Source organism: Nelumbo lutea, chromosome 1, assembly GCF_056320005.1.
Source record: "Nelumbo lutea isolate HS-2025 chromosome 1, American lotus-T2T, whole genome shotgun sequence".
In the NCBI taxonomy this organism is placed as follows: domain Eukaryota; kingdom Viridiplantae; phylum Streptophyta; class Magnoliopsida; order Proteales; family Nelumbonaceae; genus Nelumbo; species Nelumbo lutea.
The window spans coordinates 82,937,046-82,954,836 of NC_142684.1; the positions used below are offsets into that span (position 1 = coordinate 82,937,046).

The 17,791-nt window shown below is 41.1% G+C and overlaps 1 protein-coding gene across 1 annotated transcript; it reads left to right on the forward strand.

Moving 5' to 3' along the window:
* Positions 1–14,980: 14,980 nt before the first annotated feature.
* Positions 14,981–15,847, forward strand: LOC148875755 (uncharacterized). The gene has a single exon (XM_088965271.1). It carries the CDS (start codon positions 15,078–15,080, stop codon positions 15,552–15,554), a length of 477 nt encoding a protein of 158 aa, XP_088821397.1. The 5' UTR covers positions 14,981–15,077; the 3' UTR covers positions 15,555–15,847.
* Positions 15,848–17,791: the final 1,944 nt, after the last annotated feature.

A 17,791-nucleotide genomic window follows, 5' to 3' on the forward strand; every position in this document is an offset into this window, starting at 1 on the left:
TATGGCTCTGTTGGTGACTTCCACTTGCTTGTTTGCTTGGGGGTGTGCCACCAAGGTGAAATTTTGCTGAATTCCCATCTCGGCACACCAATTCTGAAACTTGACATCCTCGAATTGCTTCTCATTGTCAGAGATGAGTACCCGATGTAGCCCGAAGTGACACACTATGTTCCTCCAGAAGAAGTTTTGTATGTTGTGGGCTGTGATCGTTGTTAGGGGTTTCGCTTCCACCCACTTCGTAAAATAGTCCACTGCTACGACCAGAAACTTCCTTTGTCCTGTCGCAAGCGAGAATGGGCCAAGTATGTTGATTCCCCACTGTGCGAAGGGCCATGGGCTGGTGAGGTATTTGAGGTCGGCAGTAGGTCGGTGGTGGATGTTGGTGTGCCTCTGACACTTGTCGCACTTCTTGATGAGCTCAAGCGCGTCTACCTTTATCGCGGGCCAATAATAACCTTGTCGTAATGCCTTCTGGGCGAGAGCCCTGCCCCCCAAGTTTTCGCTACACAAGCCTTCATGGGTATCGCGGAGAATGAACTCGGCCTCTGAGGGTCGCAAGCAGCATAAGTAGGGAAGCGTGAAAGATCTCCTGTACAGTTGTCCTTCTATGATGACGTACTTAGCCGACTAGCGCTCTATCCTTCAGGCCGCATTGCATTCTACAGGGAGGGTCCCGTGAAGCAGATAATTCACAAGCGGGTCAATCCAGCTCATCTTTGCTTGTGCTACAGGAGTAACCTCTCCTACCACCCCAAGAATGTTAGGCCGAGGTAAGTCCTCTATATACACGGTCCGCATGGTGTTGCTGCTTTTGCTAGCTAACTGGGACAAGGTGTCGGCATCAATGCTCTCGGATCTTGGGATCTACCTAATGAAGTAGGAGATGAAGCCACATAGTATCTCCCTGACTTTAGCCAAATAAGCTGCCATGGTGGGGTCGCGGGCTTCATATTCACCGCTGATGTGGTTGACCACGAGTTGGGAATCACTGCATATGACAAGATGCTTAGCCTTCACTTCCTTTGCTAGAGTGAGCCTGGCGACTAACACTTCATACTCTGCTTCGTTGTTCGATGCTGCAAACCTGAATCGAAGCGCGTATTCCAGCTTTACTCGCTTGGTCCGTACAAAATTATTGAAGGGATAGGAAATCCATCACATGGACACCCAAAGATTGCGGAATAAGGGGGCGAATTTCAAAAAATTTTCTCTCCCTTCAACTGGGAATCAAATTCCCCATTTAGAAAATCATATTTTCAATGATCATTCTTGAACCATAAACTGAACCATATCTGAACCAAAAGGAGTAGGGAGGGATAATACCTGATACAGAGAAGTAGTATCTCCCAATGGAAGTGTTCACGCCCAAGGAATGATCCAAAATCTGCTCCCACTGAAGATGGCGCAGTGTAGGGTGGAGCAGAATCAGCAGTGTTCTTCCAAAAGAACTTGACCCTTCACAAGAATCAACTGGACGGCTTGCGAATACAACTCCCACCAATCTTTTCTCCAAAATATTGGTATAAAGATCAAATATTGATTTCTCCCAAGAACTGAAGATCGAACTGTTGTAGGCGGCGGTTGCAGTAAGGAGGCGGCAAAAGAGTATTTGCAGGGTGCAGAATTCTCTCTTCTTGTAATCTCAGCTCTAAAGACAAGAGTGTGTAGCTTGCATGTCTAAAGGCTGCCGCCCCCTCTTCCTTTTATAGACTTAAAGGGATCAACTCCTAATCCCATTAGGAGTTGCTAACCCAAATCATATTTGGATTAGAAGTCCCTTTAAGTGATAAGAAATAACCCTTATCTTATCTACAGAGTAGATCAGTCATCTCCTAATCTAATTAGGAGGTTTCCAGATCTAAATCTCATTTAGACCTTGGACTCTCTAAGTGGATAGGGTCTGGGTCCAATCCTATCAGCTGATCCATCTCAGAATTCGCCCCTTAAGTGACTAATCAAATTAGCCCTGATCGAAATGAGCTTAAGGCCCATTTAAGGTTATGTAATCATTTTGCCTTCTAAACTGCTACCCAGTTGGGCTTCTTTGTATGGCATGGGACCCAAACATTGATCTACACATCAGCCACATGGGTTCAGCCCAACCTTTGTTACAAGGCCTGGCCGAATACACTGTTATGGACAGTGCACCCCCTGAAACCCATCAGATGGGCTCTATGGGCCCAACACTTACCCTAAGTGGTCCCTGGGCCAAGCCACCTTGTAACACCCAGGGACTTTGGGCAGATGCAAGATTAGCTCATCAAATATTATCCTCAATGGTCTTACACTTAACCTCTCAGCCCTTAATGATCATACACTGCCCGACAAGAGAGGATCTCTCCCTCAACTGCAAGGAACAGTGTTGCACTCTCTCTTATATGGATCCCGGGAATTAAAACCTTTTGCAAATCATTTCGAAACCATAATATATATACTTTTATATCTCATATAAAATATATTTTGCAAAAACAAATCTCAACGATTGAAATCGGCTGCGGTCAGTCTTGGTTTCCATCAGTGAGAGTGCATCCCCGATCATTACCTTTGTCCAACAAAGGGGCTGATCTTGTCACTATGATCACCCACTGAGATGAATTCTCAGACTGTCCCAACATACCCAGGTTTTGACCCCCGCTAAGGATCTCACTAATTGGTACATTAAAGACAGCCCAATCCAACACCTAGTGCAGTATCATAATCGAGTATAGGGGTCGGGTGTAACTTTCCAATTTTGCCCATCAATCTCCAAGGTCCAGGGCAATACTGGAAATCTGGTCCAGTTCAAAGATTCAATTAATCCTACACTGTATGTGCCTAGTGTCACACCCCGGTAGCTGAGACAAACCACCCCAACCGACTTGGTGGCACCACAGTGTTAGCCTTGTCAGGATAGGTCTCCCTAGACCGACCCACTGGCTGTGAACATTCTAAACTAACACGTCTCATTAAGTGTCCAGTTTAAGGGTATTACACAGAAACATACCAAGGGAACATGAATCAAATATGCACTTTTATTCATTTACAATAAACTCATAAAGTACATCATTTTGATTGAAGCTAAGGGCATACAAAACTGTCTAACAATTATTCCTACACCGCTTCCCTGTAGGTTGGACGAGCCATCAACATAGAGGATCCAAGGCTCCTCGTCCCAGGTCATACATGCTCTAACCGGGATTGGTGCCACATTGGTCGAAGCTTCCACCATGTGCTCGAGCTCGACAAATTGGGAGAGGTTCGTATCGGATGTCGTACTCGCCGAGTTCGACAGCCCACTTTGTCAGTCTACCAGACACCTCGGGCTTGAGTAGGATCTGTCTCAGAGGCTTGTTGGTGAGGACGACGATGATGTGGGCTTAGAAGTACAGGCGAAGCTTCCGAGCTGCTATGACTAGCGTGTACGCCAGTTTCTCGATCTCCGGATACCATGTTTCAACATCCTACAAAACCTTGCTAACATAGTAGATGGGTCGTTGGACCCGATCTACCTCTTTGATCAGTACCGAGCTGACCACTTTGTCACTAGCAAAGAGGTACAACTTTAAAATATCCCCTTTAGCTCGTCGAAGGCGAGCTGACACTCCGCGGTCCACTCGAAGTCTTTACTCTTCTTTATAACCTTAAAGAAAGGTAGGCAGTGATCTGCCAACTTAGACATAAAACGGCTCAGAGCGGCTATCCGGCCATTCAGCCTCTGAACCTCTTTTAGTTTGCAAGGTGGTCTCATATATAAGATGGCCTTTATTTTTTTCGGGTTGGCTTCGATGACACGTCAGTTGACTATGTAGCCCATGAATTTACCCAAGGTGACCCCGAAGACACACTTGTTGGGATTTAATTTCATGTCATACTTTCGTAAATTTTCGAAAACATTTTGCAAATCATTTAATAAAAATTTTGAAAGTTGGGTCTTAACGACAATGTCATCTACATAACATTCAACTTTATTGACGATTAACGGTTCAAAAATCTTGTTTACAAGCCTTTGAAAAGTTGCCCTGGCATTTTTTAGTCCGAAGGGCATAACCTTATAGCAATACAATCCAAGCTCATTTATAAAGGCCGTTTTCTCTTCATCGGCGGGGTCCATTCTGATTTGGTTGTAACCAGAGTATGCATCCAGAAAGCTCAGCAACTCATGCCCTGAGGTCGCATCCACTAGGCAGTCGATCTTGGGCAGTGGGAAACAATCTCTTGGGCAGGCTCTATTCAGGTTGGTATAATCGACGCACATGCGCCATTTACTGTTGGCCTTTTTTACCAGAACTGGGTTTGCTACACAGCTCAAGTAATGGACTTCCTTGATGAAGTTTGTCGCTAAGAGCTTCTCAACTTCTTCATCGACTATCCTCCAACGTTCTGGGGCGAGGTTGCACTTTTTCTGTCTAACTGGCCTGACTAAGGGATCGGTATTTAGCTTGTGAGTTAAAATTTTAGAGTCTATTCCGTGCATTTCTGCCGCAGACCAAGCAAATATATCTAAAATTTGAAGTAAAAAACTTACCAGCTAAGAGCGAAGTGGCTCCTTGATCGAAGCGAAGTGGCTCCGTAGGTCGCTCGAGCTCGATGTCAACCGCTAGTTTGGCTTTTCCCTTGAGGGCAGCTATGTAGCATTTGCGAGATTCGATCTCCTCGCGGAACCCCTACTCCATAGTCCATAGAGAACTTCATTGCCAAGTAGTAGGTGGATACTACCGCACATAGGGCATGCGTAATGGGCCGACCTACTATGGCATTGTAAGGAAATGGGGTTGTGACTACCAGAAACGTGTGCTCGAACCTCGCTATGTTCGGCCATGTGCCAACCTCCATGGGTACTGAAACATGCCCTAGGGGTCTAACCTCTTCGTTGCTGAAGCCTACTAGGGGATTATCTATTGGTTTTAGGTCGCTTTCCTGAAGCTATAGCTTGTCGAAGATGTCTTTGAACAGTATATCGGTTGAGCTACCTGAGTCCACTAGGACGTGCTTGAATTCGAAGTCGTTGAGCCTTAGCTTTATCACCAGGGCATCGTTGTGAGGATACTGGATCCCATGCGCATCATCCTCTGTGAAATAAATCGGCTCTTTAATTCTACGTCGCTTTGGTGGGTTCTGTTCCTCGCTTTCTATTCACGGACTGAAGTTCGACCTGCTGCCGAAGTGCACCCCGCGATAATGTACCCACCAATAATCATATTTATTACTCTGTAGGTCGGCCTTTCCTCGGGCAACTGCTTTGGTGGCTGCTTGCTCTGTCTACTACTGGACTCGGGGGCATTCTTTCTCTGGTCCCCCTGCCAATCTGGTTGGCGGTCTGCTTGGTTTCTTCCTTCTAGTTTTATGAAGTTTGTTAAATACCTGCGGTGGATGAGCTCCTCTATCTCATCGTGGAGGTTTCTACAATTCTCCATACTATGTTTGTGGTCTCTATGGAAGTGATAGTAGATGTTCTGGTTCTGGTTGTAGGATCTCCCCTCAACCTAGGTGGCCACTTGACAAAGGAGGAGTCTTTGATGGCCATCAGGATTTCACCTCGCTTAGCGTTGAGGGGTGTGTAGCTCGTTCTTTCAACAGGTGGGGTTCTGGAGCGTTGACCTGACTTGTGAGATCGCGAAGGAGATTGGCTCCCAGACTTATTTCCTCCCCTACTCGAAGACTTGCTCTTTCTTCTCTTATGATTGTCGTTACTGGCATTGTCACCGTCTCTTCTTCTTTTCTCAACTGGATTGTCGGTCTTCAGGTTCATCTCTTCCTCAGTTCCGATGAACTGATCGACGAGCTTGAGGAATTCTGTTATGTCTTTCGACTTGTTGGCCACCACATGCCATTTGAATTTCCCATGAGTTATGCCCTTTTTTGTTGCCGTGAGTCTCATCGCTGGGTCTAGGTCGGGGATGTGCAGGCAGGTGTCATTGAAGTGCTTGATGTAGCTTTTGATGGACTCCCCTTCTCTTTGAACTACACTAAGGAGACTCTCTTGGGACCTCAGACACTTCTTGCTGGTGATGAAGTGCGAGGTGAATAACTCCATGAACTGTGCCCAACTCTTGATTGATCCTAGCACGAGGTTCCGGTACCATGTGCGAGCTACTCCTTTAAATGTGGTGGAGAAAGCTACGCACATGCAGGACTCGTTAGCCCCAGCTAGGTGCATCTAGGACTAGAAAGAGTCCATGTGATTGTTAGGATCAAAAGATCCATCATACTTATCGAGGGGAGGCATCTTGAAGTCCTTGGGCATCAGGGTTGCCAAGAGCTCGGGAGACAAAGGGGATGACCCGGAGAGTAGAGGAGCAGTCTTTGTGGCTACCAAGCTTGCCTCTTCTTTACCTTTAACCTGTTCCTGCTGGTTTGGTCTCCCGAGATGGCTGTTCTGAACTGAAGTTCGGTGTGCCTTGCGGCACCTTCGTTGTTGCTTTTTCGTGGGCTCTGCATTGGTATTGCTAACCTCGGTATGATCTAGTACTGTCCTGCCACGAGGTAGCTCATGGTTCCTTGTGGGATCTTGGGGCTGGCTGTCGCAGATGGAAGGACCTTGCCTTGAGTTCGCGGTAGAACCCCAAACCGGTTACCTGCAAGCGATCCACCTTCTTGATGCAAACACCGAGGAAGAATGGCCCTGTTGGGCTAACTGTCCCTGGACCTGTTACCGAGGTTGCCTTGTGAAGCAAGTGGAGTGATCTATCCGTCTCTCCTCCTACGAGGTGAGGCTTGGCTCCCGAGAGGAAGTGGGACCTGGGAAGCCTCCTCTCCTCGGTGGGGAGATCGAGTGTTATGCACGCGAGGTCGGTTCTGCTGAGTTGCTGGGTGTCGAGGTGGAACTACTGCTGGTATTGCTAGAACTGTTGGACCTGCTGCATTTGGACCTGAATGGCCTGTACGTAGTGTATCAGGTCATCAAACTAGGATTGCCCGACTCCGGGGAGAACCACAAATGATTCAACGAAGGTTGCGCCCACCACCAAAGGGAGCGGGGCGTTCACTTGTGTAGCGTTTTGCGGCATGGTCAGTGTTGGGATCCCAACCGCAATGAGCGGTATGGTGAACTGACCAATGCACACTGATGGAAACTGAGGTTGCCCCCCAAAGACGTTCATTTCACTGCTCTGTCCGGCGTGACTGGAAGAGGCCATTGATTTCAGATGAAAGTTGTTGATTATGAAGAAGACTTTTTGGTCGTCTTCCCACAGACGGTGCCAATTGATGTTGCGCGATCTGACTGCTCCCTGCTGGAGGATGATCTGGCTTCCAGTCGGATGGCGAGCTAAGTAAATCTATAGAACAATATCAGAGAACCCGGGGTGGCTAGCCTGGCGAGGTCGCTCTGATGCTTAAGTTAGTAATCTGATGTGAGCTTAAGAGCTTTGAGAATGTAGAGAGCTGGAGAGCAGAAAAATCATGCGTACCTTGTGCCATCGAGGTTGGAGCCTTTATATAGTTGAGTAGTTGTGGGGCGCACGAAAGATTTCTGGGATATCCGGGATGTGGAGATGGAGTTCGCTCCGCTTCCGAAGGAGCAGTATACAGATAAGGCTTATCTCTTTCCACTTCCTTTTCCGGCGGAGTCAGGATAAGTCCCTATCGTGATCCCGAAAAAGTCGGGGTCTGTTAACTCATCGTGATCTTGAGGGATTCGGGATTTGTTGGAGAGACCTCTGGAGTTGGTTGCGCGGGAATCAATTACGTGACAATTCAAGTTGTTGGTTTCGAACTGGTACTTCGGTCTTTTTAATTCCAAACTGGCTTGAATACCGAGGTGCCTCGATGCCGAGGTGAGACTTGCGCCGAGGTGGCCCTGCTCTGAGGTGGGCCTTAAGCCGAGGCGACTGAATACACGAGCTCAACTGTTACAAATTAAATTTATCTGACCGAATTATCATCTCTTGATCAGGTCATGTCCACGTGCTTCCTTTTTACTAGGTCGGGCCCAATAGTTGAACTTATTCCAATTCGAATTATAAACCTCTATTCTTACAAATCAAACGGGTCCTTGTAATTTACGCACTGCAAGTCTAGAATTCTTACAGAATTTGCACTGCTATATTCCACTTGATTCATTGGGAACCCCATAACGATTCTCATCGCACATTGAGAATGTCACTACAAATCTACAACTATGAATAAAAAGATTAAGGATCATCAATAACTATTCCTAGAGTTTGCCTGCGTCTACTGCTTCCTGCAATTTAAAGCAGGTTGACGATCGCTCTCACTGTCAAGAGGGAGCGGGCGCGCTCGATGTGTTTCCACTCTCCACCCTCCAATTCTCTCAGAAAGGGTACATCGAGTGGAGTCGGTGATCCGCATTCCTCTATATTTCGCTTTCATGAGCCATGTCGGAGATTTCTCCCATCTCTATCTCTATCTGTTGGGTTGTACAACATTTAATTAAGATGGTACGCGGTAGCATGTACGAAAAAAGTTAACTAAAATCTTCTTGACTTTTTGTTGTAATTATAAGTGAAGGAAGGGATGGATGTTACGGAACTTTTGTGGGGGAAAAGGATAGGCCCAACATTAAATGAATCCAGGTGTTAGTTTCGATCAACTTGGCTCCCTGTAGCTGTAGATGTTGCGCGCTGCAGCACATTGAAATCGATAAAGTTTTGATGATTCTTCTTTCCACACTTGTCTGAAATAACTTACGACTACGTATCCAGCCTGGTCTGGCTGTGAGTCTTGGTGTTGGTGGTCGACCAAAGTTTCCCAAAGTCATTCCTCAGCTAACTTCAGATAAACTTCCTCTCTACAGAAACCCGACATTAATGAACGCATCATAAAAAGCGTACGCTGGTTTAAATGAAATGGAGGAGAATAGAAATTATTTTGAGGTGAAGAGTAAAGACTATGTTATTGGTCGTTGTAATGAAACGATCATGCTGTCAATTTGCATTTCATTTATGATATTGTTCATGAATTTGGGACTTGCGGGTGATTGACGGAAAAAAGAAAGGATATACACAAAAGGCAAAATCAGAATTTATGGGGAGAGAGAGAGAGAAAGCGGCTTTCATTTTTCATGTTCATACTCGAACAAACAATGTTCTAATTTAGGTTCATGCGTTCTCATAAAAAGTTTAACTTAAAATGTTAAGATGTTAAGTGAGGTGTTGATTAAGTTTTTATTTTTTAACATGCTTCATTGCATAAAAGTTGATCGGGCTTGAAGTGTAATTAAACACAAATCCATTTTTACTTTGTATTGAAATTTAATTAATTATAATAAGAGCAATAAGGATCGAAGACTAAACCATTTGATCAAATTCAATCTAAAAGCTTAAAAGCTTAATTTGTTAGTTGATGTTCTTGCCTCTTGTATGCCCTACAGACCTTTTGTACGTCAAGTCATTAAATATTTTAAGTACTTTTGCAATGCCAATATAGGCGGTGTTTGGCAACGATGCCGTTGCTTCAGAAAATGACTCCACCTCTGTGCCACATCAGAAAAAACGGTGCGCCAAAAAACGCAGCCTTGTTTGAAACCATTGTTCTGGAAAATGGCCATGTATAGGAATTCAAGAAAGCGTGGCTCGAGAAAGCATCGAATTTGGTGTTTTATCATTTTTTTGGAATCATTGCTGCCAACTGTACCATGGCATGGCATCATGTAAACCATTGGATATGTGGACCAATGCTTAAAACAATTATAGAGAATTGATACCAAATAAAACCGGTGTCTTTCCCCAAAAACATCCTATGTGGTAGCATCGATGCCAAACAATAAAAAAATGTCATTTCTCATAAAACGGCTCTGAAGCAATGCATCGGTACTGGAAAAGCTTTAACCAATCAAAGCCCACCTATGAATTTTGATAAATACTATCTGATTGCTTAGCATGTTCAAACAGATCGAATTCGAATCCAATTAGAAAATTCAACACCCAAATTCGATTCAATATCCAACGGATATTAAAACTCAATGTCCAAATTCAAATTCGACTAAATATTCGACCATTTGATTCGATTCAAAATCAATCAATTATTTATTTTAGGTAATTAATAAATATATAAAATAAATATTTTATTTATATAAATTATATAAATATATAAATTATTTATATAATTTAATTATTATAAATATTTTATATAATTTCCATATATAAGAGTTACATAATCGATTGAATTTGAATATTTATCAAATCCAATCTGCTCATATTTGAATTTGATTCAATTATGTTCGAATCTTGAATTCGAAATTGGAGACACCCCGGTCACAAGTTTTTTTTGGATATGATGTATGGTATCATAATCAAACCCAACGAGGGAACATCAGTAATATTTCTTCAAATTTACAAGCACCTTCTTAGTTGTCTCACTCTTTCGGTTTTCTATTAACTAGAATTCATGTCTATTCTCGAACATCTTAAAATTCACACTATAGAAAATTATATTATTTTAATATTCTGAATATGATCTTATATATATATATATATATATATATATATATATTATATATATATATATATATATATATATATATATATATATATATATATATATAGATAAATAGATAGATAGATAAATTGATTGATTGATAGATAGATAGATTGATAGATAGATAGATAGATATAGATATTCATGAAAGCTACGGCAATCTACACAAAATAACATGGCTTTTAAAAACGAATTGGTGACTGAACCGGTCAGGGGTTCGGTTACCGGTTCGAATAGTCCGACCGTTCGGGTCTGACAAAAAAATTAAAAAAATAAAAAATTGGAAAACGGTCAAGGGTCCAGTTAATCGGCCGGTTCAGCAGTTTGCTGACCAAAATCAATGATTTTGGGGAAAAAAGCGGTTTTGGAGGAAAACGGAACCGATCAAATGACTGGTTCCCGGTTTTTCTAGTCCGGTCTGGTTTTGAAAACAGTGCAAAATAAGTTAGGTTTCTCCAATTATTTTAAAGATATTTTTCTTATGATATAGTAAGTAATATTTAGATATGGAAGAAATACTTCTTGGGATAAGACTAATTAAGAATTATTATTTAGTCAAAAAAGGGAAAAATCTTTGAAAATACATATTTAGAAAATAAACTTTTATGTTTGAAATTTTGAAATAAATACACCCAAATTCAGCAAAAAGTAGATTATTATGTGCACTTATGGCTCAAATTGAAAAGAATATAAATACAAATTTTGTACTCTACAAATTTGTATTTATACTCCTTCCAAATTTAGCTTATATTACATGTTCACACCATAATAAAAACATATTATAATTCTAACCAACATATAATACACTGAATTTATAACCATGTATTAAAGAAAACCTTTCTATACTGAATGAGGAGGACACATGCCCTAGGGGTTGGAGATACTCATAGGATCCTAATTGTCTACCTATAGCATTCTCTTTACTAGTATGAAAATAATTAAATAGAAAAAGAAAGAAAATTGTTCACGAGGTTGTAGTTTTGCCAACGTTTTTTATAAATTTAGTGAAATTTCAGTCTTTGCTCAAGAAAGGAAAAAAGTGAAGAAAAAGATTTTATAATATTTATATGGAATTTAAATTTTGATCTAGTTCAATATAAGCCAAAAGCTATTTCAATTTCATCAATATAAGAATTGTGAGGCAAAAGGTATATTGGAAGTTACCAAAGTATGGATTGTGTGCAAGTGAAGGGACTAAAATTACTCTATTTCTTTTCTTTTTTTCAAAATTTGAACTAGAAATCATAAAGTTTGTTGATTTTTTAATCAAATTCAGAATTTATGTGAAATTACTACGGAAGGTGTAATGAATCTCCATATATTAATATATGGTAAAATAAACCCAAAAAACTAATAAAAGTCCATGAGGTGGATTGAACTCTAAATTTCCTACTTTATATTGTCAAGAGTTTTAAGTTATCTTTTTTTTTTTGTGAAAATTATGATCTACCCTATCTCACAAATTTATATTTATTTTAGGGAAAATTCTTGATTACTACCCAGTATTTTGGGCTTAGTGTCACTTTGGTCCCAAAACTTTAAAACATACCAATCCAACACTCGAACTTTTAAAACATGATAATTTAGTACCTGTCATTAGTAGTCTGTCAGTTATCTGTATCACATGATGACATGTGCGATTAAAAACTTTTAAAATATCAAAATTACCCTTAAAAAATATTACTCATAATCTTCTACCTTATGACCCAAATCAGATCTTGAAGAAAAAGTGTTGGAGAGAGAGAGAGAGATAGGAGAATTCGTAACATAAGTTGTATTTGGAAAGGGTTCAGAATTTGTACATTTGAAGATCAAAGTAAGCCCCACTTCTTTTTTTCTTTGTGAGTTTCGGGAATATCCCCATTCATAGGTCTGAGATCCACATCTATGAATTGAAAGGTCCGAATGATCAACTCTGCAATCAGTTGTTAGAATCAATAGGTATTCAAATCGTTCATTTGAATAAATTGAAACCCTTCTTATTGGATGAGCATGATACTTTCCAAAAATCTAAATTCTTGATCAATGGAGGAACAATATCACCATTTTTGTTCAATAAGATACCAAAGTGGATGATTGACTCATTCCATTTTTCATGATATTATGCATGGATCAGATATATCATGGCCAATTCCTCAGAAAAAATGGTGTCTTCCACAATGGAATCCGATAAGTGAGATTCCGTCTTGAAAGGCTGAAGCTTTGGATTAAATGCTTTCACTCAACTGCTTTGTAAAAAGCATTAAAAGAAGTTTCTACAAAAAACCAAAAGCCCTTTTTTGGCTGAAGGGCAACAAATTTGGGTTTTCAAGATTTTTCATCAAACACTACTTATAGCTATCTCGGTGGGGCTGAGTTTATAAAGCCAAATGCAACCATAAGAAGTCCCTGCCAAACAGTCACTTAGACTTTTTGCTTTGAGGCAGGGGACCCTGCTGTTGATGGATTTGAGGGGGGTCATTTCGTTTTTGTGGAAGCCGAATCATAACCATTCCCTTACAAAATTGTACAAAAAACTTATACCTTTGTTTCGTCTTCTTGAGGAAGAACATGATGAATAGTGTTTTAGTTTTGAGAAGGGCATTTACATGGTTGATAAAGAAAATTAGATGATATCCTAAGGGTATTTATGTCTTTTCATATGCCACTTAACGACTGATTAATGCCAGGTACTAGATTGACACATTTTAAAAGTTCCGATACTGAATTGTTACATTTTAAAGTTTAGAGATTAAAATGGCACTAGGCCCAAAGTAGATAGGGTAACTTTCCCCTTATTTTATTTATATTATTTTGCAAAAACCCCCACCTATCACATACATACCTTCCTTGTATTATGTCAAATTCCCCCACTTAACAGTGACAAATTTGGGAGGTGGGGGTCTGTGGGAATCAATAATTTGCATTTTTTCTGGTTTAAGTTTTCTTTCGTCACGTTTTTCTAGTTTACATTGGGAGAATGAAATTTCATTAGAAAGCTTAGAACTTAGATACAACTCCACGTGACCAATACTAGACACCGTTAACCTTCGTTTGTTGGGTAAAATTCACTTAGGGTTTGTTTGGTTTTCAGTTGGAATTGGAATTGGAATGATTTATTCTCATAATCTGTTTGATTGAGATAATAATTGGAATAAGTTGAAATGAGATTTCATTCCCAAGAAAGAGAAAATGGCCATTCTCTCAATTGGATGAATGCCGTTCTAACAGAAATAGGAATATGATTCCAATTTCTCTTAATAAAACAGTTGGAATTAAAATAACCCATTCCAATTCTAATTCCGTTCAAATCAGATCCCACAAGAATGTTCCCCACAATGGGAGATGTTATCCATATACGGTGGGGATGTGCTGTAGGACGTTGTGGGAGCAGTCTTGTATTGGTGATTCGGTCTCCAAGTTTCCGGACCCCTATTCCTACGAGCCAACGGCCCCTAATGATGAATCATCATCCATTATGCATAAAACACGTGTAAAGAAAACAAATTGAGGCTTTGAGCCAGACCCAAGCCCAGCCAAATCCAAATTTATTTATATCCATATGTAAGTGGATTCAGATCCTAACAAGAATTCGGAAGGCTGGACTTATTATTCATTCCATGTTATGGGTTCCTGGACTTATTATTCATTCCATTTTATGGGCCGGGCCCTAAATAACTCATAAATGGTGAATAACTGAATCCATACCGAGTGTACGTAGCTACCTCAAACTCAAATTTGATGGGATAGATCATATTCGACTCACCTTTCTGCACTTCAAGTCATAAGTGACGAATGTCCCGTTTTCTGTCCTGAAAATGAGACACCTGTCATTGACAAGTGGAAGTTTAGGATAAAAGTCCAGAAAATCCGACGGCAGATAAGAGGACAAAAAAAGGTAAATAACGGATCAAACCGTTACATCTGCGTAGCTTTTCCCTGATGATAAAACTCGGACCACGCAAGTGATGATGCACAAATGTCTCCGAGTGACGCGTGTACCTCACACGAAAAGTTTTCCATTCCTAATCTCCCCTTTCCATAGCCCCCCCTGACCAGTTGACGTTCTCCAGTTCCCTCCTCCGGTCCTCCCCCCTTCCTAAATTCCATTATGACATCATCATTCATTACCTACCATATCATCAATTCAATACTAATGGGTCTGGTCCGACCCGACGGACCCGATGATCCAAAGCGATTGGACCGGTTCTAGTTTCATGATCTGCTATTGATGGATCGGTTCTGATTTTTTATCTATTGTTTCCTTTATTATTGGTTGAAAACTGGCTTTACCTACTTCCAAATTGATTCCTTAATATTTCTTGTTGGATCGATTCTGGTTCTAGACCCGGTCCATTGATGGTATCACCTCAGTGTATTCGTATATACGGTGTACAATACAATACGTATGGCACCGGCTTTCAAAAAAATAATAATAAAAAACAAAATAACAAGATTGGGGAAGGAAGGGAGCATAATAATTGCATGCAACCTACTTCTGTCATTAGGCCCAGTCCACCTCTCAACTGTCATCCAACTCTACCCCTCCTTAAATGCTTTTTTCCTCCCCACCACCACTTGAATTAAATAAATACCCCTCCTTCCCTTCCCCTTTCCTCTTCACTTTTACACTCTCTCTCTCTCTCTTTCCCTCGTCTCTTCATCACATCACAATACCAGACATGAGAACCATACCCGCTTTTCTCCTAGCGGTTTTGCTGGCCACCGCCACCCTCTCCGCCGCTGTTCGCCCTGAATCCGGTGGGACTCTCCATGCTGAGCTAACGAACGCCAGAGGAAAGGGCAACGCCAACAATCACAAGGGTGGTGGAGGCAACAACAATGGGATGGGCGGTTTCTTTGGGCCTGGTGGTGGTTTCGGGATACCTGGATTCGGCAACGGCAATGGTTGGGGTAACGGTATCATAGGTGGGGGTTACGGTGCAGGTTTCGGAGGTCCAGGTGGAGGCTATTCCAAGGGCGGGATCATAAGGCCGACGGTGGTGTGCAATGATCGTGGCCCTTGTTACAAGAAAAAGCTCACCTGTCCCGCTAAGTGCTTCACTTCCTACAGCCATTCTGGAAAGAACTACGGTTCTGGTGGTGGTGGTGGCGGTTGCACCATCGACTGCAAGAAGAAATGTGTTGCTTACTGTTAGATGTTGAACGACGGTGGCGGTTTTCCGGTTGCCGGTAAACCGGGTAAGCTGTTGTTCTCTGTTTTTCCTTTCTTGTTTCTAGCATGGTAGAAGGGTGTTTTAAAGGATGGATGGCATATGGACACTTTTTTAATATATATATATATATATATATTCTATATTATTGTGGCTATAGTTGTTCAGTTGTTGAGTGATTACTGAGTATGCTTCTGGATGTATTCTTAGATGATATTCTCTCATCTCAAGAGGGATGTATGCGAGATTATATAGGATTTGGCTAACTTCTATCTGTAGCTCTATTGTGTTCTGTTCTTTCTTTTTCTCTGGTTTGATCGGTAATATGATGGACAGATAAACAAGCAAATGAGGTTAAACAAGTAACAAGTGTTGGGTGCCTTCTGCTTAATTAGCGGGAAAAAAAAACAACAAAGGAAAAGAGGGTTCTTGGTGTATGCCTGCTATTAGTTGATGGAAATTAAATGGAGCCATCACCCTGCCTCTCTTCGTCCACAAATTGCTTAGACCAATTCGTCAAACTTTTTTTTGACTTTCAAATACTTATTGATTAAAAAAAAGTTTGCTGTAGTGGATATGCTTTTCCGCCAAAATTGACGACACTGTCGACACATTACCTTTTGTTTTTGGGTATCCCACAAATCCATGAAAGATAAATAATTCAGTTCTCCTTTATAGCATGAGGCCCAAGCTAATGATGGCTGATATGAGCAAGTTAGCTCATTACTTCTTCAAATATCAGTCGTCTAATGTCTCTTTTGCAATATTGAAGTAGTAGTCTTTGATCAGTCCAGATGTTGGTGCATCCTGGTTCTTTTGCTAAAATGTATGCTTCTGGCACGTTCATGCTGCTCTCTCCTACCTTACCTACCTGTTACCTGCTCGATCTTCCACTTGATGATTTCCAACGATACATTTACTTTCGAAACTTGCACCCGGATACTCTCATAGAACTCTGTGATTTTAATTTGTAAGTTTTAGGGTTTGAAGCCTTGGAAGTCAGCAACTCATTTACGGATCGTTTGCTTGGAAAATTTTAATTTGCACTGATTAATAGCTACTCTCGCTATCACTTCAGACGAGTCTCCCCTTATCATATCGATTTTGTGTGTGTGTAGTTTTCTAGATGAACAGTTATGTTGACGGGACAAGCCAGAAGTTGGCAACCCGCTATTCTACTTGGACCTGAAGATTGAAATTCAGTTTCCCTCTGGTTTTTGCACTTCCGTCTGGTCTTTCAGCTTTGTCAGTTATGCTAGTCAATGAGGAGTGGAATCTGCTGCTCCTTTTCCTTCCTGCAATTAAACAATCTATCACATATGTTCATGATTTCTAATTCAAGTAATAAGACAAGTGTTCCTTTAATATCAATTGATGAGATATTTAAAGTAGAAAATATCTCCTATCATGTGATAAAATCCATTCAATGAATGCAGTTTATCAACCTTTGAATGATGAATCACTTTTAAGGGCATTGAGTCATTGGTTTCTTGGTGTACTTTCTCCTCTTCCTGCCCATGTGATCCTCAACTCAACCCATGGTTTAATAAATCCCAGTGGAGTTGTAGAACTAGGGTTAGGACTGGTAGGAAATAATAGAAAGAGATGCTAAAGTAAATGGCAATTCTATGGAAATTTTGTCATCAAGAGCTTAAAACTAATTGATGCCTTGTCCAAACAGTAAACTCCCATCATCATAATCTCAGTTTGGTGCTAACAGGGTAAGAAGCACCTTGTAGTGGTAGCAGTCTGGACTCTGGTATATTTCTCAAGATAGCATTCATTGATGCATGCAGGTTCCTTCCAAAGAATTTTGATTTGTTAAGCAGAACCCCGCTGAACAGAAAATAGACTCCATTTGTTTCAAACTTTCAACTAAAATGAGCAAATTTTCTTTCTTTTTTTTATACTGAAAACTTTGTTTCTGTAGTGATCATTTACATCAAAATCAAAACAAATCAAAAGGGAGTGGAAACAAAATTTTCACCTTACAAGGAGGAGAAACAATAGGTGAGAATTTCTATATCTATTCGCAGAGGATCAGTCTGTGTGTGTGTGTGTTTTGAGAATTAGGCTGCAGCCTAAGGAAAAGGGAACGTAGAAAACAGGAGCAAAGTAGCAGTGCATCCCAAGAGCTACTGGACAAAAACAGCATGCTTCCTTGCAATTAGCTGAGGAAGAGAATTCCCTACCAATAAACGGTGGTGTGGTAGCCATATTGG

Bases quoted from the DNA above. Each gene is read 5' to 3' on its own strand.
- LOC148875755 (XM_088965271.1), top strand. From the start codon at position 15,078: ATGAGAACCATACCCGCTTTTCTCCTAGCGGTTTTGCTGGCCACCGCC.